The sequence below is a fragment of the Hylobates moloch genome, unplaced genomic scaffold, assembly GCF_009828535.3.
Source record: "Hylobates moloch isolate HMO894 unplaced genomic scaffold, HMol_V3 SCAFFOLD_4, whole genome shotgun sequence".
Lineage (NCBI taxonomy): Eukaryota > Metazoa > Chordata > Mammalia > Primates > Hylobatidae > Hylobates > Hylobates moloch.
Window position 1 is genome coordinate 75,824,711 of NW_026652279.1, and position 23,114 is coordinate 75,847,824.

Here is a 23,114-nt window from a genome sequence, read left to right on the forward strand (position 1 = left end):
TAGTTTGATTGCACTGTGGTCTGAGAGACAGTTTGTTATAATTTCTATTCTTTTATATTTGCTGAGGAGAGCTTTACTTCCAACTATGTGGTCAATTTTGGAATAGGTGTGGTGTGGTGCTGAAAAAAATGTATATTCTGTTGATTTGGGGTGGAGAGTTCTGTAGATGTCTATTAGGTCCACTTGATGCAGAGCTGAGTTCAATTCCTGGATATCCTTGTTAACTTTCTGTCTCGTTGATCTGTCTAATGTTGACAGTGGGGTGTTAAAATCTCTCATTATTATTGTGTGAGAGTTTAAGTCCCTTTGTAGGTCACTCAGGACTTGCTTTATGAATCTGGGTGCTCCTGTATTGGGTGCATATATATTTAGGATAGTTAGCTCTTCTTGTTGAATTGATCCCTTTACCATTATGTAATGGCCTTCTTTGTCTCTTTTGATCTTTGTTGGTTTAAAGTCTATCTTATCAGAGACTAGGATTGCAACCCCTGCCTTTTTTTGTTTTCCATTTGCTTGATAGATCTTCCTCCATCCCTTTATTTTGAGTGTATGTGTGTCTCTGCACGTGAGATGGGTTTCCTGAATACAGCACACTGATCGGTCTTGACTCCTTATCCAGTTTGCCAGTCTGTGTCTTTTAATTGGAGCATTTAGCCCATTTACATTTAACGTTAATATTGTTATGTGTGAATCTGATCCTGTCGTTATGATGTTAGTTGGTTATTTTGCTCATTAGTTGATGCAGTTTCTTCCTAGCCTCGATGGTCTTTACAATTTGGCATGTTTTTTCAGTGGCTGGTACTGGTTGTTCCTTTCCATGTTTAGTGCTTCCTTCAGGAGCTCTTTTAGGGCAGGCCTGATTTTTTATAACACAGAAATATTACAAAAAGTCAAAATTACTAACTTAAGGTGATTGGTTAAATAAAATTTCATTACATGGTCCACAATGGAATACCATCATGGAGAGGCATACTTATTGATATGCAAAATGCCCATTTTAAATTTCAAAATAATATGTAATACGAGTCTATCTTTGTTCAAAAACAAGTTGTAGGTTGTTGGTAGATAGGTATGAATGTATGTATAGGTATCAATATAGATATAGATATAAATATACAGATGTGGATCAGACAAAAATAAATACAATGTTTATCAAAAGAAAAACAGATTTTTTGTAATATCTGTGTGTGTGTAATTGTGACTTTTAAAAATATTTCTATGAGTGGATTACTTAATAAATTAATAAATGAAAAATAAAACATTGTGATAGAAGTCAATATTTATTGAGCACATACTATGTATCATATATGCTTCTGAATAATTTACATGCCTAACCTATTTAATTGTCATTATGCTACTCTTCAGTCCTTATAATCTTAGCCTGTTTGTCCTGCTATAACAAACCACCATAGACTGGGTGGCTTACACAACAAAAACTATTTCTCATAGTCTGGATGCTGGGAAGTCCTAGATCGAGGCACTGGCAGATTTGATACCTAGTGATGCCCTATTTCCTGGTTCACAGATGGCTGCCTTCTCACTGTATCCTCCATAGCAGAAGAAACAAGGGAGCTCTCTGGGGCCTCTTTTATAACAATATTAATCCTGTTCATGAGGGCTCAATCCTTCTGACCTAATCACCTCCCAAAGCCCCATCACCTAAATGCCATCACATTAAGAGTTAATATTTCAACATATGAATTTGGGCGAGGTGGGGGGGCAACTTGCAGCCCATCACCATTATTTATGCTGTAGATTATAAGCATGTGAATTTTTCACACTGGCATGTTAGAAATAAATGATAATAATGTAATTTCACATTTTTATGGAGTCCATGAACCCTCTGAGGCTGGATCATGGGGTGTGTGTGTGTGTGCGTATTTTCCTGGGGAGCAGTTACTTAGCTTTTAATCAGATTGTGCGATGAGTTAATGCCATCCTCTGATAGTTTTAGTCAAACTCACCATTCATTTCTGTACTATTGAAAACTCCACTACCGAAGCAAGATACGAAGAGCAAGCAAAACTATAAAGTGAAAATGAATTTGTTGTTTTCACCTCATTAATCTACCCAAGGCAGTTGGTAAAGATAGCAAGCAGCAACAGCGTGACCTCAGGTCACATTTTCAAGCAGGCTAGGAAGAAATGGGAGTTGGGGAGGTCATCAGGTGCCAGGAGTGTTCTAGCCAGAGCAGAACTCTACTTTTAGATAGTGCCTAAAATGTTAATTTTAAGTGGTATATAATCAACTGCCAGTTAAACTACAAATAACCTTTGAGAGCTTGTTCAGAGGCTTTGCAAGGTGAACATGTAGAATAGTGAGGCTTCCATGAGGGTGGATATAGGATTCCTAACGTAGTAATCTGATTTACCCTATCAGTCTGGGTGTCTTATAACAACGTAATTTTCATTTTCAATTCTGTCTTTTAAGATCTAAAACAGTAGATGATTCAAAGCACATTAATACTTGGCTTTGGGATATATGTTTATATTATTAAAATATGAATAAATGCATCTGTGCAGAACTTCAACACTTTAAGAAAGGAATAAGGCCATTCCATGAAAACCTATATGAAGAAGAGCCAAATAGCTAGCAACCCTTTGGATTCATCCTTGTTACCTGTATGGGCAGCTGGTTCTCTCCTCAGAATGATGATTTTACAGATGAGGAAACCGAGCACTAGAAAGATTAAATTGCCTATATTCACATCACTCATAAGTGACATAGCTGTGATTTAAACCCAAGTCTTGCTAACTTGGAAATCTGCATCTATGGGCATCATGCTGTATAACTGACTACTTTCAAAATATTATGGAGAAGTTGATAAACTGTAGATTCCAGCCTAGTAATCACTCCAGAAGTAATGTATCCATATCATTGGGGGTACGGGGTGAACATTTTTAATAGCCTTCCTTGGTGATTCTGGAATGTAATATAGATTGAGAAGCATAGCTTTACACCATTCGTATTTCTGCATCAGAGGGGAGATCATGTAGCAAGTTCTTATTTCTGATTTTATTTTTGGGGAGCATTTGATGCTACTGACCACCATCCTTGGGACTCTTCTTAGCCTTCTGTGTTTTCTTCTGATGTCCCCTTTACCCTGCTAACCATTGCTCTCAGTCTTCCCTCACATGGCTTCTTTCTGCCTTCAGTTCCTTGGTATGCTGGCCATGGCGTTTTTTCTCTGGTGGCTCTCATTATCTTTGCTTATTGAGGCTTTATAAATTACTCTTTCTCCCCACCTACAATTCTCTCTTGAGTTTCAGTACCTTATTTTTAATCATTCTTCTAAATCTACAGATGCTGATGTATCCTTCGTGTCTTAAATTTAGCAGGCCTAAAATTGAACTCATTATCTTCTTACCCCAAACTTTCTGTCACCGTTTTCCTCTAGTGTAGTTAACGCTGTCACTACTCAGCCTCCTGGACTCAAACTTCAAAATTGCATTCCGACTTTCCTTTTCCTCACTGTCTCCATTCAGTCAGCCAGTCATCAAATCTTGTTATTTCCATCTCAGAAATGCCATTTCAATCGATCATTCTTTTCTCTATTTCCACAGAATCTCATCATCTGTTATACATTGGATTCCATACCAGTTTTCCTACCATTCAACTTTCCCTGATATCCAGTCTTTTTTCCACATGGTACCAGAGATATTTTAATAATAAACACATTTGGAATTCTCATTTCCCTACTTTAAAATAGCCTTTGATTCCCTAATGCCTGCAATATAAGGTACAAAATGCATACGGTTCAGCCTAATGATCCTGCTTTATCTCCTCACCACAAGTCTTATTTTGTGGCTAAACTGAACTTTTTACTACATCTCACTTTCTCACTCTGATACATTTGTGCATCTGATACATACCTGGAATCTCTGTCCAGGTATGAGAAGTTGGTCATTCTTAGCCCTGTATTTCCATAGTATTTACTTGTGCACAACATGCTATAGTAGTAATTAAGAGTCAGGGGGCTGAAACCAGACTATCTGGGTTCACAGGCCCAACTCCTTAATTACTGTGTGACATCTTTGTGCCTCAGTTTCCTTATCTGTAAAATTGAAATAATAATATTACCTACCTTAGACAATTGTTGAAGATAGGGTTAATTCATGTGCAATGCTTACAATTGTGCCTGGCACATAATAAACAGAAATTAAGCATGTGCTGCTTCTGCTGTCATCATGATGACAATGATGTGACAGTCTCCATGGAAGAGGGCTAAAGGAATTGCTTAATAATACTGGGATCAACCCAGAGATCCATGGCTGTCCCAAAAGAAAAGTATTTTGCCTATAGGAAGCCTGGATCCAGTTTGTAGGCTAATATACTATCGCTACCTCATGGCATTTCTGGTCTCTCGTAAATCATCCACTAGTTAAAATCCCACTAGTCCTTGGATTGGTATGTGGACATATACTTGTTCCCAGACTGGAAGTCCCTTCATTATCAGTAAAGATTGCTCCAGTTGCAATTCTGGAGGTACATTATTTTGCTAGTTTCATGGTTGAAGGAGTAAGCTGTGCCATGGGTATACCTTGGGCTGATGTGAATCAGATTTTAGACCTAGACAGGACCTTTAGATATACCAGAGGGACATTCCTTGTGTCAATTTAAAGCATCGTAATATTGCCTCATAAAGTCGGCTCTCTGCTATGACACACTGGGGACAACATCATAAGAAATATTGTCATTTAGACTGAAATTTGAATTGAGCAAAATGTTTGTAGACACTTTAATTTTTAAGAAACTGCTATACACCTGTTTATTTGGATGATATTTTTATTTGGATGAATGTGGTCCTGAAAAGTTAAATGTAACTTGCAGAATTTCTTAGCGTAAAGTTCACCATTTAAAGCACCTCTGCAGTAAATTATTTTGAATTACATCCTAGCTTATTAGTTTTTATTTATTATAATATTAATATGCAGGTTATTTGAAGTAGGACACATTTGTATTGGCTATGATATTTTCTAAGTCATTGGAGAAATTTATAGCATTAATTAGAAATTTGCAGCATTAATTAGAAGTTTGTAGCACTAATTAGAAAATCACAACAATAATTAATTGTAGCACATGAAAGAAAATTTTGGAAGGTAGCATTTAATTTTTAGGGAAAGAAAAGAAGGCTTAAAGTAGAAATTGAGCTTAAGGGTAACAATAAGAACCAATCGGTTAGATGACTAATATCTAAAATTGATTCTCAAAATGGAAACCATATATTTGTTACTGTTTTATTTTATTTTTTACGTTTATTGGGTTTCTGGTTCTGATCATTATAGTGAGAGATAATATTACATAGATCCCTAGCCAGGGGTCTATGCTTATGCAGGCACACTTGAAATGAAAGGTACACATCTAGTAGTAAGAAATAGATCTGAAAAAGAAATACGGAAAATTCATAATAAAAGTAATGACCTGAGTTTCCTTAGCACCTGAAGTTTACAAGATATTTGTCTAATGTGATGTGGTAGGAAAAACTGGATTTTAATGAGAGGAACTCAATTTTAATGGTTGCTTTCCCACTATGTGAAGTTGGGCAAGTCTCTTAACTGGCCAGAGCTTTGGATTTCTTATCTGTGAAATGAATATAATAGAGAGTTCCTCTGAGGATCAAAAAATAACCTACATACAAAGCCTTTGGAAATTGTCAAGCATTGTACAGATTTCAGAGATTATAGAAATAGAGATTTCAGGAATTACTCTGAGATCGCAGAGATTATTTCAGAAATAAAGTAAGTATGACATCGATAATTGTCTTCAGTTTGTGCTTGAGGAAACCAAGATGTGCAACAAGTAATGAGCAGCCAAACTGAAGCTGGACCCTGGGCTTCTGAGTCCAAATGTGGTACTTCCTGTGCTAGACCATGCTATTTTTGAGCTACACCACTATATCATTCACAGGACACAGGTCTAGTAAATGATAGCCTAAACTGAATTTCAAAAACATTAAAAACGTATAATTATTGATTTATTATTAGTAAGAAATTCTAATATTACAAGGTGATACTTACATTTGTTTTTTAATGCAGGTAATGAATTTGGGCATCCTGAATGGTTAGACTTCCCAAGAAAAGGAAATAATGAGAGTTACCATTATGCCAGACGGCAGTTTCATTTAACTGACGATGACCTTCTTCGCTACAAGTTCCTAAATAATTTTGACAGGGATATGAATAGATTGGAAGAAAGATGTGGTTGGCTTTCAGCTCCACAGGTAAGCTCTTCACTCTGAATGCTATGTTTTAGACAACAGTGAGGTACATGCTTAGAATGGCAACCAATTTAAATCTATATGCAGATCTTTTAAACAGCACTTTATTATTCAGTGTGTAGTGTCCTGTACCATACTTCAGGTTGTCACAACATGTCACTGAAGTCTCTCCAATTGATAATGAAAATCTTAAACATAATGCCCTGCTTAGTTTCCTGGTTTGTTTGTTGTTATTGTTTAAATTTAGTAATTTGTATTTTTATTGGTTAAAATAAACAATAAAAGCTCTGCAGGGAACCCATTTTGGAAATTGCTGTGGAAACATCTTAATTGTTTTGAACACTTTTTTATGTAAATAATTATGCTGTCATAAAGAAACTACTTTGACAACATGTAAATTTCTTTATTCATTTTTTTTCTTCTTTAGTGGTCTCTAACTTGTCATTTCAATAGATGCCATTGTACCTGCATGCTGTTTTGTATTTTTCATGAGCCTGTCTGTCCTCTGGAATTAATGTCTCAGTTTTCAACAAATTTTAGAAAATGTAATTAACAAGTGAAAATTTTACACAGGCTTCTTTTTTCCTGGCAAATATTAACATATAATAAGTCTTTTTATAATCCATTTACTTTATACTGGGGCTGTTTGAAATTACTGTCGTTGTGTTTTTACTTTGGTGTCTATGAGTCTTTTTTTTAATGGCTGAACAAAGGTATTTATATATTCAGTAAGATTTGTTCCATGACACGAATGCCCTATTCACGTTTGTTAGTAATGCTAATTCCAGAAGAGAGAGCAAAATGATGCTCCTTTTCAATAGGAACAACGTTGAGTATCAAAAGGCACCCTGTTTACTCTAGAGCTTTAGTTCACATTTCTAAATTACCAAGAGTGGTGCTGCGGATATGCATGGCAATAAGTCCTTTCAAAGCTGGGGCTGAGTGAGGGTGGTGTTGAAAAAGCAAAGGCTTTTCACAGCCAACTGTAAATACATGATGATGAATAAAAGAAGAGAGTTTACAGATGTAATTTCTTTTCAGACCTTATCTTTTTATTAAGAAAAAAAAGTATTGTAATTGACTTTAGGTTGCCATTGAATCTGACAAAGTTGGGTAAAAATGTAAAATGTTTAAGAAAACTATAATTTCAGAAACTACATTAAAATAACAATGTTACATTAAATTTTGAAAAGTAATTTTATGTACCTAACTGCATTAAGCTGGAGACTAAAAGTCTTACAGAAAATTCACTTATAAGTAGATCTAATATATACAAACAAACACTTTGTAGTATGTATAGGTACCATGGTTTTACTTAAAACCTGAGCCACAACACTATTTCTCTATTTGCGCTATGAGGTTGGCAAGTGGCTGGTGAGCTTTGTATACTCCACTAAACAATTTTTGAGACTGTTCTTGGCTCACAGTTAGATACAGCAAAATTGTAACATGTTCCAAAAAATATAGTGTTCTGAAATACTCATTTTTGGTTTAATAACCAGACTACTGAGAAAGACGAAAAATAATGTACTTGTAGCAGCATCTAGGTAATATTTAAATGTAACGTGTGTGTTAATTCTTGCAGGCCTATGTGAGTGAAAAACATGAAGGCAATAAGATCATTGCTTTTGAAAGAGCAGGTCTTCTTTTCATTTTCAACTTCCATCCAAGCAAGAGCTACACTGACTACCGAGTTGGAACAGCATTGCCAGGGAAATATCCTTTTTGTTACCAGTGAATATGACTGTCCACATTCACTTCTTTATTACATTATAGGACAAAAAAAAAAGACTAAGGCTGGTCTTGATGACAGAAACATTCATTTTCCTCATCTGAAAAATGAGGAACTTAAAATAGTTGATGGATACATCTTTGCTCAGCTCAGTTATACTGAATTATTCCTAAGCTTCATTTTGGCTTTAAACAGAGAGGTTAGTGCAGACGTGGTTCACATCAAAGGAAAGAGCTGTGGATCTTGCTGTCCTGAAGGTTTCAATATGGAGCCCTGCTCTCCAGGTCCCCACATCCACCAACACAGAAGACAATAAATGAAGTCTCCCGAGATAATAGCAGAGGCTCTGGACTTAGGGGACCAGGCCTTAAAAAGTGTAACTGAGTATTTCTTAAATAACATTTCTTAAATAATATTTAGATCTAGTAAGCAATATGGGAGACGACTGTAGTTTTACTCTATGAAAATATTGTGTAAGTTACCTCTGAGACTTGTTTCTTTTCCTCCACTCAGTGGGAGAGAGCAAACAGTAGTTGTAATGACAGCGTCCTTCCTTTTTCTGTTTCTTCTCCTAAAATTCAAGACACAGCATACCTTTGTAGGCCTGAATTGGTAAGAAGGCAAGGCAGGGGAGGTGTGAACAATAGACATAAGCAGGGAGAATGTTTCTGATGTTCTCTGTGTGTTCATTTACTCCTTCTTTCATGCATTTTACAGATACTTACTGAGTACCTATTTGCTGAACACCTCTGTGACAGCTCTGAGCTGATTACTATAAATATAGGAATTCTCTTAGCAGATACAGTCACTGCCCTCATAGAGCTTTTAAACTAGTAAAGAAGATAAATATTAGTCATTGTAAGTGTGATAATTATTACAAAGGAAATGCACATTATATTTTAAAGACACATTACTAGATCCATGAAAAAAATGACAGATTCAGGACCTAGCAACAAATCAGCATAATTTTTCAAGCAGGCAATAGAAATAATGTGCTTGTCCCCTAAAGCCCTAACAATGATTAGCATCTGCCACCTGAGCAAGGTGCCTGATGCCAACATGAAGTCCTGTGTGTCAGGGTGGCTCCAGCTACAATAAAGAAACCCTCCCACTCAGCTGGCTCAAATCATAAGGGAAAGGTATTTGTCACATAATAAAAACCCTAAAGTCTAGTTTCCCCAGCACTGTGACAGTATCAAGTTCCCCAGTTCATTCTTTTTGCTTTCAATTCTCAGGGTGCCAGCAATGTCCAAACGGTGGCACCTGCTAATAATCATTAGATAAGAGCCATGACTCCAAGTGTCACCCACCTTCAGATACAACAAAATGCAAACAGATTTTTTTGTGTCTCTCTTCAAGAATGAAGTCACTTCTTTAGCAAAATTTCTTTCATATTTTATTGACCAGAGTTGGGTCTTACATCTCCCAGATAAATTTTCTAGGAAGAAGAACGATATTAACATGAGTGACTTAATCAGGAATTACCCCCAAGTCTCAGGAAGACATCCCTTGATGAAGTGGACACCCAGACAGAATTTTACTCTGACAGAAGAAAACAGTCAGTACTTTTTAGTAAGTAGCCTGCAGCATCTGTCACCACCCTGTGCTGCTCAGTGTCATTGAGGGCAAAGAGAGATGGTTGCCTACTTTCTTCCCACCCAGCCAGTCACTGTTCCACATAACATCAGAGCATCTAGGAGAGAAGGCTGTAGTTGTGACTGATAGCACAAATGTGCCCCAGTTAACCCACAGAATGCGCTGTGTTGTCTGTCTCTTTATGCCTGCAAATAACCCAATGTGATGGGTTATCTACACTAAAGAAGTACAGTACTATTCTGGGAAACAAATGTCCTCTTCATTTCCATGAAAAATTTCCAAACAAATACTAGACATGTAGCAATTTGTACGTGATCCTTCTCACCTCCAGAGTGCTAAAGTAATGCTCCTAGACTAAACCCCTCTATACTTGGTAATGTAATATAATCAAACCAAAATATATTTACAGAATACCTGGTATCTACTGCAATCTTTGTTATATCTTTGCAGCACTGTCCTTGATCCTTAAGTGGAAGGAAAGATGTATAAAACCCAAACTGTGATGTAAGTCTTAATGCAATAAATGGAAAAGGAACAAGGAGCAAGAATGTTCCATGGGAGAACAGAGGACAAGAAAAATGAAAAAAATAAGTGGCAGGGGAGGAGGGGAGAGATACTGAGATTAAAACAAAGACTTTTAAGCCTAGACTTGGGAAATGGACAAGATTATAGCAGGAAAAAATGAAGAAAGCCATTTCAGCTATTAAAAATCATAGACTATTCTTAGATAATGGACAGTACAATGGATTAATTGGAGAATGATGACTATAGAAAGAAGTATTAAGAGATAAAGCTGAAAACATAGATGGAGATCACATAATAGAAGATTTTAATGCCATATTAATTAGTCTTTTTTCTATGATTTTATAGTGAGTTGCTGCAGGTTTTTGACTAGGGAGCTACTTGATAAGAATGTAGGCTTTAGTAAAAGTTCTCATGTACCAGTGTGTAAGGGAGCTTTCATGAGGAAAGAGATTGGAAGTACAGATATTAATTATGAGAAATTGCAGTACACCTAAAAGACAATTAGGGCATGAGCTAAAGTAATGTCAATAGAATAGAAAAAGTATACGAAGCCCTTTCTTGTAGTGAAGGAACTCAGAATCTGTTTGGACATGGAGTATAGAAGGGAAAATGTAAGGTTTCACTTTGAACAATAGAAAGAATGCTAGTGGTATTATTCCTGAGGATAGCAAAGCCAGGAGAGGTAACCAGTTGGGGTAGTAGAAAATATAAATTTGAGCAGGATGGTTGAATAGAACTCTCCACCCATTGTCCTCCCTACAGGAGCACCAAATTGAACAACTATCCGCACAAGAAAGTACCTTCATAAGAACCAAAAATCAGTCAGCGATCATAGTACCTCATTTTAACATTATTTCAAGCAAAGAGGCACAGAAGAGGGTAAGAAAGACAGTCTCGAATTCCCTATACCAACCCTCCCCCACCCCTTGGCAGCACCACGTGGGACATGGAAAAAGAGAATATGTTTGCTTGGGGGAGGGAAAACACAGTGATTGTGGGACTTTGCATTGGAACTCATTGCTGCCCTGTCACAGCAGAAGGTAACATGGGCCGAATTCAGCCAGCACCCGCAAAGAGAGCCTTTAGACCAGCCCTAGGCAGAGGGGTATTGTCTGCCCCAGCATTCAGAACCTGAGTTCCAGCTAGAGCCAACACTGCATGCTAAAGTACCCTGGGGTTCCAGATAAATTTGAAAGTCTAGACCACAAGGACGACAGTTCCTGAGCAAGTCCTTGTGTCGTACGGGGCTTAGAGCCAGTGGACATGGGGTACACAAGAAAGGAGAGGGAAGAGTAAAGAGGACTTTTTCTTATAACTTGGATACCAGCTCAGCCACAGTAAAATAAAACACCAAGCAGAGACCTGAAGCCCCTGTTTCAGGCCCCAGCTCTCATAAGACATTTCTAGACCCACGCTATGCCTTAAGGGAACTTGCTTCCCTGAAGGGAAGAACTCAGTCCTGGCAGAATTCTTTAACTAATGACCGAGGAACACTTGGACCTTGAGTAAACATCAACAGTAGCCAAGTAGCAATTGCCACAAGCCTTTGATGAGACCCAGAACCATGTTGGCTTTAGATGTAACCCAGCACATTCCCAGATACGTTGGCCATGGGAAGGGACTCCTGCCTGAGGAAAGGAGAGGGAAGAGTGAAAAGGACTTTATCTTGCAACTTGGGGATCAGCTCAGCCACAGTAAAAGAAAGCACCAAGCAGACTCCTAAAGCCTCCAGTTTTAGGCCTTAGCTCCTAGCTGGCGTTTCTTAACCTTCTCTGAGCCAGAAGGGAACCCACTGCCCTGAAAGGAGATACCTAGGTCTGACACAATTCACCAACTGCTGACTAAAGAGCCCTTGGGCTTTGAATAAACATCAGCAGTAACCAGGCAGTGGGTGCCGTGGCCTTGGGGTGGTGGTGGCCATGGAGAGAGAGGCTCCTTCTGCTTGAGGAAAGGAAAAAGAAGAGTGAAAAGGACATTGCTTGCAATGTGGGTGCCACCTGAGCCACAGTAAAATATGGCATGAAGTAGGTTTCTAAAGTTCCTAGTGCCAGGACATAGCGCCAGCATGGCATTCCTAGACCTACCCTGGGCCAGAAGGGAACATACTGCCCTAAAGGGAAAGACCCAGGCCTGGCAGGTTGTACCACCTACTGACTAAAGAACCCTTGGCCTTTGAATAAACATCACTGGTACCCAGGCAATAGTCACGAGAGACTTTGGGTGAGGCCTAGTACTGTGCTGGCTTCAAGTGTGACCCAGCACAGTCCTAGTGGTGTTGGCAATGAACTTGCTCGCATCACACCTTCCTCCAATTCCAGGCAGCTCAGGATAGAGGGAGAGACGACCTTTGTTTGGGGTAAAGTAAAGGAAGAGAACAAGAGATTCTGCCTGATAATCCAGTGAATTATCTCAGATCTTAACTAAGACCATCAAGGTAGTACCTCTATGAGTCAACAAGAGTGGAGCCCCTTAATACAGATACCAGTGCAATGACCAAAGACTTAGATCACAACACCTAAGTCTTCAAATACTTAGAAAACCTTCCCAAGGACCAATATAAACAAGGCTGACCCGTGAAGGCTACAATAAATACCTAATTATTCAATGCCCAGACACTGGCAAACATCCACGAGCATCACGACCTTCCAGGAAATCATGACCTCACAAGACAAACTAAATAAATCACCTGTAACCAGTCCTGGAGTGACAGAGATATGTGACCTTTCTGACAAAAAAAAAAAAAAAAAAAAAAGAAGAAGAATAAATAGCAGTTTTGAGGAAGCTTGTGAAATGCAGTTTAACAGTGAAGGAATTCAGAATTCTATCAGATAAATTTAACAGAGAGATTGAAATACTTTTAAAAGTATTTCATTTGTGTTGCATGAACTAACTACAACAGCTTTTTAAGACATAGACAAAATTATAATAAGATATAAATACAAACAAAAAGTTAAAATGTTGGCAAGATGAAGTTAAAGGGTAGAGTTTTTATCAGTTTTTCTCTTTGCTTGTTTGTTTTTGCAATCATAGTCAAGTTGTCATCAGTTTAAAATAGTGGATTATATGATGTTACTTGCAAGCCTCATGAGAACCACAAATCAAAAAACCTACCACAGATAGACAAAAAATAAAAAGCAAGAAATTAAAACATATCACCAATCAATTTCACAACAAGGAAGACAAGAAGGAAGACAACAAGACAACCAGAAAACAAATAACAAAATGGCAGCAGTAAGTCCTTATCAGTAATAACATTAAATGTAAATGGACTGAACTCTCCAATCAAAAACATAGAGTACCTTAATGGATAAAAATATAAGACCTAAATATCTGCTGCCTACAATAAACATACTTCACCTATAAAAGCACTCATAGACTAGCAAATAAAGGGATGGAAAAAGATATTCTATGCAAACAGAAAGCATAAAACAGCAAGAGTAGCTGCATGAATATCAGATAATATAGATTTTGAGACAAAACCTATAAAAAGAGACAAATAAGGTCATTACATAACGACAAAGGGTCAATTCAACAAGAGAATATAATAATTAGATATGCACCCCACAATGGAGCATCCATATATATAAAGCAAATATTATTAGAGCTAAAGAGAAAGATACACCTCAATACAATCACAGCTGGAGACTTCAATACCCCGCTTTCACCTTTGGACAAATCTTTCAGACAGGAAATCAACAAAGAAACGTGAGATGTAATCTGCACTATAGACCAAATGCACCTCATACATAGTTACAGAACATTTCATCCAACGGCTGCAGAAGGCATGTTCTCCTCAGCACATGGAACATTCTTTTTTTTTTTTTTTTTATTTTGTTTCATTTTGTTTTGTTTTGTGATTATGTCTTTTTTTTTTTAATTATACTTTAAGTTTAGGGTGCACGTGCATAACGTGCAGGTTTGTTACATAAGTATACATGTGCCATGTTGGTGTGCTGCACCCATTAACTCGCCATTTAACATTAGGTATATCTCCTAATGCTATCCCTCCCCCCACCTCCCCCCACCCCCCACAACAGGCCCCGCTGTGTGATGTTCCTCTTCCTGTGTCCACGTGTGCTCATTGTTCAATTCCCACCTGTGAGTGAGAACATGCAGTGTTTGGTTTTTTGTCCTTACGATAGTTTACTGAGAATGATGGTTTCCAGCTTCATCCATGACCCTACAAAGGACGTGAACTCATCAGTTTTTATGGCTGCATAGTATTCCATGGTGTATATGTGCCACATTTTCTTAATCCAGTCTATCATTGTTGGACATTTGGGTTGGTTCCAAGTCTTTGCTATTGTGAATAGTGCCGCAATAAACATACGTGTGCATGTGTCTTTATAGCAACATGATTTATAATCCTTTGGGTATATACCCAGTAATGGGATGGCTGGGTCAAATGATATTTCTAGTTCTAGATCCCTGAGGGATCGCCACACTGATTTCCACAATGGTTGAACTAGTTTACAGTCCCACCAACAGTGTAAGAGCATTCCTATTTCTCCACATCCTCTCCAGCACCTGTTGTTTCCTGACTTTTTAAAGATGGCCATTCTAACTGGTGTGAGATGGTATCTCATTGTGGTTTTGATTTGCATTTCTCTGATGGCCAGTGATGATGAGCATTTTTTCATGTGTCTTTTGGCTGCATAAATGTCTTCTTTTGAGAAGTGTCTGTTCATATCCTTCACCCACTTGTTGATGGGGTTGTTTTTTCTTGTAAATTTGTTTGAGTTCACTGTAGATTCTGGATATTAGCCTTTTGTCAGATGAGTAGACTGCAAAAATTTTCTCCAATTTTGTAGGTTGCCTGTTCACTCTGATGGTAGTTTCTTTTGCTGTGCAGAAGCTCTTTAGTTTAATTAGATCCCATTTGTCAATTTTGGCTTTTGTTGCCATTGCTTTTGGTGTTTTAGACATGAAGTCCTTTCCCATGCCTATGTCCTGAATGGTATTGACTAGGTTTTCTTCTAGGGTTTTTATGGTTTTAGGTCTAACATTTAAATATTTAATCCATCTTGAATTACTTTTAGTATAAGGTGTAAGGAAGGGATCTAGTTTCAGCTTTCTACATATGGCTAGCCAGTTTTCCCAGCACCATTTATTAAATAGGGAATCCTTTCCCCATTGCTTGTTTTTGTCACGTTTGTCAAAGATCAGATGGTTATAGATATGTGGCATTATTTCTAAGGGCTCTGTTCTGTTCCATTGTTCTATATCTCTGTTTTGGTACCAGTATCATGCTGTTTTGGTTACTGTAGCCTTGTAGTATAGTTTGAAGTCAGGTGGCGTGATGACTCCAGCTTTGTTCTTTTGACTTAGGATTGACTTGGTGATGCGGGCTCTTTTTTGGTTCCATATGAACTTTAAAGTAGTTTTTTCCAATTCTGTGAAGAAAGTCATTGGTAGCTTGATGGGGATGGCATTGAATCTATAATTACCTTGGGCAGTATGGCCATTTTCACGATATTGATTCTTCCTACCCATGAGCATGGAATGCTCTTCCATTTGTTTGTATCCTCTTTTATTGAGCAGTGGTTGTAGTTCTCCTTAAAGAGGTCCTTAACATCCCTTGTAAGTTGGATTCCTAGGCATTTTATTCTCTTTGAAGCGATTGTGAATGGGAGTTCACTCATAATTGGGCTCTCTGTTTGTCTGTTATTGGTGTATGAGAATGCTTGTGATTTTTGCACATTGATTTTGTATCCTGAGACTTTGCTGAAGTTGCCTATCAGCTTAAGGAGATTTTGGGCTGAGACAGTGGGGTTTTCTAGATATGCAATAATGTCATCTGCAAACGGACAATTTGACTTCCTCTTTTCCTAATTGAATACCCTTTATTTCCTTCTCCTGCCTGATTGCCCTGGCCAGAACTTCCAACATTGTGTTGAATAGGAGTGGTGAGAGAGGGCATCCCTGTCTTGTACCAGTTTTCAAAGGGAATGCTTCCAGTTTTTGCCCATTCAGTATGATATTGGCTGTGGGTTTGTCATAAACAAAGACACAACATACCAGAATCTCTGGGACACATTCAAAGCAGTGTGTAGAGGGAAATTTATAGCACTAAATACCTACAAAAGAAAGCAGGAAAGATCTAAAATTGACACCCTAACATCACAATTAAAAGAACTAGAGAAGCAAGAGCAAACACATTCAAAAGCTAGCAGAAGACAAGGAATAACTAAGATCAGGGCAGAACTGAAGGAAATAGAGACACAAAAAACCCTTCAAAAAATCAATGAATCCAGGAGCTGGTTTTTTGAAAAGATCAACAAAATTGATAGACCGCTAGCAAGACTAATAAAGAAGAAAAGAGAGAAGAGTCAAATAGATGCAATAAAAAATGATAAAGGAGATATCACCACCGATCCCACAGAAATCCAAGCTGCTATCAGAGAATACTATAAACACCTCTACGCAAAAAAACTAGAAAATCTAGAAGAAATGGTTAAATTCCTCGACACATACACTCTCCCAAGACTAAACCAGGAAGAAGTTGAATCTCTGAATAGACCAATAACAGGATCTGAAATTGAGGTAATAATTAATAGCTTACCAACCAAAAAAAGTCCAGGACCAGATGGATTCACAGCCGAATTCTACCAGAGGTACAAGGAGGAGCTGGTACCATTTCTTCTGAAACTATTTCAATCAATAGAAAAAGAGGGAATCCTCCCTAACTCATTTTATGAGGCCAGCATCATCCTGATACCAAAGCCTCACAGAGACACAACAGAAAAAGAGAATTTTAGACCAATATCCCTGATGAACATCGATGAAAAAATCCTCAATAAAATACTGGCAAACCGAGTCCAGCAGCACATCAAAACACTTATCCACCATGATCAAGTGGGCTTCATCCCTGGGATGCAAGGCTGGTTCAACATACACAAATCAGTAAATGTAATCCAGTATATAAACAGAACCAAAGACAAAAACCACATGATTATCTCAATAGATGCAGAAAAGGCCTTTGACAAAATTCAACAGCCCTTCATGCTACAAACTCTCAATAAATTAAGTATTGATGGAACATTCTTAAGAATAGACCATATGTTAGGTCACAAAGCAAGTCCTAAAATATTCAAAAAAGTTGAAATAATATCAAGATCTTCTCTGACCAAAATGTAATAAAACCATAAATTAATAACAAGAATTTTAGAAACTATACAAACACATTCAAATAAAGCAGTATATTCCTGAATGGCCATATACCAATGACCATATCAATCCAAGGCTAGGTCAAGAAAGAAATTAAGAATCCCTATCAAAATACCAATGATATTTGTCAAATAAATGGAAAAACAATCCTAAAATTTACTTGAAATCATAAAAGACCCAGAATAGCAAAAGACATGTTGCACAAAAAGAACAAAACTGGAGCAATCACATTACCTGACTTCAAATTATACTACAGAGCTATAGTGACCAAAACAGCACAGTAATGCCATAAAAACAGACACAAATACCGGTAGAACAGAATATAAAACCAGAAATCAATCCGTGTATGTATAGCGAACTCATTTTCAACAAAGGTACCAAGAACACACAATGGGGAAAGGACAGTTTCCTCAATAGACGGTGCTGGGAAAACTGGATATCCTTATGTGGAAAAATGAAGCTAGATCCCTGTCTCTTATCATATACAAAAAACAAATCAAAACGGATTAAAGACTGAAATCTTAGACATAGTTTATGCCTAAACTAAGCATAGGCAATCAAAGCAAAAATCTACAAATGAGAGCAAGTTAAAAAGCTACTGCACAACAAAGGAAACAAAGGGAAGAGACAATCCACATTATGGGAAAAATATTTGCAAACTATCCATCTGGCAAAGGATTAATAACCTGAATACATAAGGAGCTCAAACAATAGGAAAAAATTTAATAATCTTATTTAAAAACGGGCAGAAGATCTGAATATACATTTCTCAAAAGAAGACATACAAATGACAAACAGGTGTATGGGAAGGTGCTTAGCATCGCTGATCACAAAAGAAATGCAAATCAAACCTACAATGAGAAATCTCACCCTAGTTAAAATAACTCTTTTCCAAAAGACAGGCAGTAAGGATCCTGGTGAGGATGTGGAGCAAGTGGAACCCTCATACACTGTTGGTGGGGTTGTCAGTTAGTACAGCCAGTATGGAGAACAGTATGGAGATTACTCAGAAAAGCTAAAAATATAACTACCATATGATCCAGCAATCCCACTGCTAGGTATATACCCAAAAGTAAAGAAAGCAGTATATGGAGTAGATATTTGCACTCCTCTTTTATTGTAGCACTGTTCACTATAGCCAAGATTTGGAATCAGCCTTAGTGTCCATCAATACATGAATGAAGAAAGAAAATATAGTACATATACACAACGGAATACTATTCAGCCATAAAAGGAATGAGATCCTGTTATTTGTGACAATATGGATGGAACTGGAGGTCATTATGTTCAGTGAAATAAGCCAGGAATGGAAAGACTAACTTTGCATGTTTTCACTCATTTATGGAAGCTAAAAATTAAAACAGTTGATCGCATGGAGATAAGAGAGTAGAAGGATGGTTACCAGAGGCTGGAGAAGGGTAGTGGCATAGTGAGAGGGAAATGGAATGCTTAATGGCTACAAAAACATAGTTTGATAGAATGAATAAGACCTAATATTTGATAGCACAATAAGGTGACTGCAGTCAACAGTTATCTATTCTACATTTTAAAATAACTAAAAGTGTAATAGGAATGTTTGTAACACAAAAAAGGATAAATGCTTGAGGTGATGGATACTCTATTTACCCTGATGTTATTATTACATACTGTATCCTGTATCAAAATATCTCAGGTACCCCATAAACATATATACCTACTATATACCCATAAAAATTTTAAATCTAAATTAAAAAATTATTTTATCATTGTCAACAAATGGAAGTATATAGAATTTTCCATGATGATATTTAGGAGAAAAATCTTTGGTCAAGCTATAAGGATCTATCTAAAATATATTAATATATTAACTTTAACAAATATTGAATATTATGAAAGCATACATAGTAATATATGTATTTTATATATTATATAGTGTAGTGTATTACTATGACCCCCGTAAGTCAGCAAGACCCTCAAATGTTAGTTTATATATACTGACACAGAATTACACTGTATATGAAAGCCTGGTTCGGTTTTAAAAATCTTGGCACAAATTGGGTCTTTTGAAATTTAGTTATCTGCTTAAATGTCTATAGGTACTTGTTACACGAAAATTTTCTATTTTAATAAGTAAATACTGAATGTTTTTTCATTAGTCACCTTTTCTGGAAACTATACTAGTTATAAGTTGCAATGATACAGACACTGGAAAACTGAGCCATCCTTTATAGAAATTATGGTTGAATCCTCAGTCATCTATTTGGTCTCCAAGAGAACCATGAAGAAATATTGCTGACCTGTTTCCCACATTTTGCCTGTTACAGATTTGTGCTCGCTTGGACCTTAATTATTCTTACCACCCATCTCTTCCATGTCTTTCTGTTAACAAGTAGTAAATTCACATATGTTATTGCTTTTTCTGAGAATATTTGCATTTTAATAATTCTCTTTGAATACTCACAAAGTATTGAAGATGTAATGTTCTAAATAGGTAATGGGAGAATTGTATCATGTTTTTACTTTATATATTTAAATTTGGAGGGCAGGAAGGGAGCAGGAGAGCATTTCCAACATAATTTACAACACACCTTCTAATTAAGTATATTTTAATAACACCAGCCATAACTCTGAGATTGAAATCACAACATCTTCCTTTTGTGAGGTACTCTGCTTCACCCTCCCAGTTCAGTGCAGAAGTCTCATCTAGAAATTTCTTACAAATAATCACCTGTTACTCGAATACTTTGCAGTGCTAGGAATATCACTGTTTCACGAGATAAACAGTATTTTTTTAATAATTAAAAATGTTACCTTAAAATCAATGCGTTAGTTCTATACTCTGCGGCTAACACATGTTCTATACTCTGCAGCCATTCAAATCAGAAAGGCATTTAACATGCTTCTTAGATTACCACCTCTCCCTGATTTTTCCTCTTCCAGACCAGATACTGCTAGTTTCTTAAATCGATTCTCATGATACTTTCCAGACCTCTTACCATTGCATCTCCCTTATCAAAATGCACCCAGCATTGTTCACATTCCTCCTACACTAACAGCAGAGTATTCTAGATATGGTCTGGCAAGGATGACGTACAGAGCCCCATTACCTTCCTTTATCTTGATGCTGCTCTCTTATTCACGGAGTTAAAGTTGCAGTAGCTTTCCTGGCAGCCATCACATTTTCCTTTCACATTGTATTTGCATCCAAATAAAAATCTTGAGTTTTTCTTTTGTATCCTAGTATTATGTCATATCTTCCTTTTTCTTTATTTATTCAGTTAATAATGTCAACCTAAAATCCCAAATTTAACATTAAACATGAAAAATTACAATATTAACTTAGACCCTCTAACCTATTAGAAAAGATAAAAGAATATTACAGGACGATTCTCTGTTATTAATCTGTTAGGATTGTAGCCTCTCTCATAACCAGCAAATGGATCTCTTCTTTTAACTTTTTGTTGTTCCAAGCTTAGCTTTAAGTCCTTTTTCTTATCTCTTGCATTTTTTGTCTCATTTCTTTTTGGCCTTTTATCTTTCTGACTTTATTCTTTTACTTTTTTTTTTTTTTTTTAGGCATAAACTAGATTTATTATCATTTTGTCACTTCACTTTAATTGGTTTACAAAAATACAGTGGAATAAATTTACCATAAACAAATGTCTGACACTTCATAAAAGAGACCAATTAGATAGACTAAGCTTTTTGAATTTTTAGAGTTTGCCGTAACATCTTTGGGTAACATCTGCAAAAGCAATCACCAAATGTTTGTGAAATGGGGATAAGAGAAATACCTACTTTGCCAGATAATATTTATGTAAGCACTCAGTAAACCTGAGAGGAACATATAAGTATTGGCTCTTATCCAACCAGATGGATCACATGAAGCCAAAGTTAAATCGTAAGGGCTAAAAATAATTACATTAAAGATAAACCAGTGAAAGTCATTCTGAGATTAAAGAGTAAGTATATTCTTACATGTCTCGGCAGCATGGTATTTCAAACAAGTTGCCTTGTGCTGTATTTTTTTTTACAACCCTGCTATTAGAAGTGGAGGATTTATTTTCTTTTTTTTTTTTTTTTTTTTTTTTTTTTTTTTTATTATACTTCAGGGTTTTAGGGTACATGTGCACAATGTGCAGGTTTGTTACATATGTATCCATGTGCCATGTTGATTTCCTGCACCCATTAACTCGTCATTTAGCATTAGATGTATCTCCTAATGCTGTCCCTCCCCCCTCCCCCCACCCCACAACAGTCCCCGGAGTGTGATGTTCCCCTTCCTGTGTCCATGAGTTCTCATTGTTCAATTCCCACCTATGAGTGAGAACATGCGGTGTTTGGTTTTTTGTCCTTGCGATAGTTTACTGAGAATGATGTTTTCCAGTTTCATCCATGTCCCTACAAAGGACACGAACTCATCATTTTTTATGGCTGCATAGTATTCCATGGTGTATATGTGCCACATTTTCTTAATCCAGTCTATCGTTGTTGGACATTTGGGTTGGTTCCAACTCTTTGCTATTGTGAATAGTGCCGCAATAAACATACGTGTGCATGTGTCTTTATAGCAGCATGATTTATAGTCCTTTGGGTATATACCCAGTAATGGGATGGCTGGGTCAAATGGTATTTCTAGTTCGAGATCCCTGAGGAATCGCCACACTGACTTCCACAATGGTTGAACTAGTTTACAGTCCCACCAACAGTGTAAAAGTGTTCCTATTTCTCCACATCCTCTCCAGCACCTGTTGTTTCCTGATTTTTTAATGATGGCCATTCTAACTGGTGTAAGATGGTATCTCACTGTGGTTTTGATTTGCATTTCTCTGATGGCCAGTGATGATGAGCATTTCTTCATGTGTTTTTCGGCTGCATAAATGTCTTCTTTTGAGAAGTGTCTGTTCATGTCCTCTGCCCACTTTTTGATGGGGTTGTTTGTTTTTTTCTTGTAAATTTGTTTGAGTTCATTGTAGATTCTGGATATTAGCCCTTTGTCAGATGAGTAGGTTGCAAAAATTTTCTCCCATTCTGTAGGTTGCCTGTTCACTCTGATGGTAGTTTCTTTTGCTGTGCAGAAGCTCTTTAGTTTAATGAGATCCCATTTGTCGATTTTGGCTTTTGTTGCCATTGCTTTTGGTGTTTTAGACATGAAGTCCTTGCCCACGCCTATGTCCTGAATGGTATTGCCTAGGTTTTCTTGTAGGATTTTAATGGTTTTAGGTCTAACATATAAGTCTTTAATCCATCTTGAATTAATTTTTGTATAAGGTGTAAGGAAGGGATCCAGTTGCAGCTTTCTACATATGGCTAGCCAGTTTTCCCAGCACCATTTATTAAATAGGGAATCCTTTCCCCATTTCTTGTTTTTGTCAGGTTTGTCAAAGATCAGATAGTTGTAGCTATGCGGCATCATTTCTGAGGGCTCTGTTCTGTTCCATTGATCTATGTCTCTGTTGTGGTACCAGTACCATGCTGTTTTGGTTACTGTAGCCTTGTAGTATAGTTTAAAGTCAGGTAGCGTGATGCCTCCAGCTTTGTTCTTTTGGCTTAGGATTGACTTGGCGATGTGGGCTCTTTTTTGGTTCCATATGAACTTTAAAGTAGTTTTTTCCAATTCTGTGAAGAAAGTCATTGGTAGCTTGATGGGGATGGCATTGAATCTATAAATTACCTTGGGCAGTATGGCCATTTTCACGATATTGATTCTTCCAACCCATGAGCATGGAATGTTCTTCCATTTGTTTGTATCCTCTTTGATTTCATTGAGCAGTGGTTTGTAGTTCTCCTTGAAGAGGTCCTTCACATCCCTTGTAAGTTGGATTCCTAGGTATTTTATTCTCTTTGAAGCAATTGTGAATGGGAGTTCACTCATGATTTGGCTCTCTGTTTGTCTGT

At 37.1% G+C, this 23,114-nt stretch overlaps 1 protein-coding gene across 1 annotated transcript in view; it reads left to right on the forward strand.

Annotated features, from left to right (window-relative positions):
* GBE1 (1,4-alpha-glucan branching enzyme 1) overlaps positions 1-23,114 on the forward strand; it is a 284,910-nt gene that overhangs the window by 222,299 nt on the left and 39,497 nt on the right. Inside the window, exons 13-14 of the mRNA XM_032150400.2 lie at positions 6,036-6,220; positions 7,803-7,933. Coding sequence (XP_032006291.1) covers positions 6,036-6,220; positions 7,803-7,933 — 316 coding nt within the window. The remainder of the gene's footprint in view (positions 1-6,035; positions 6,221-7,802; positions 7,934-23,114) is intronic.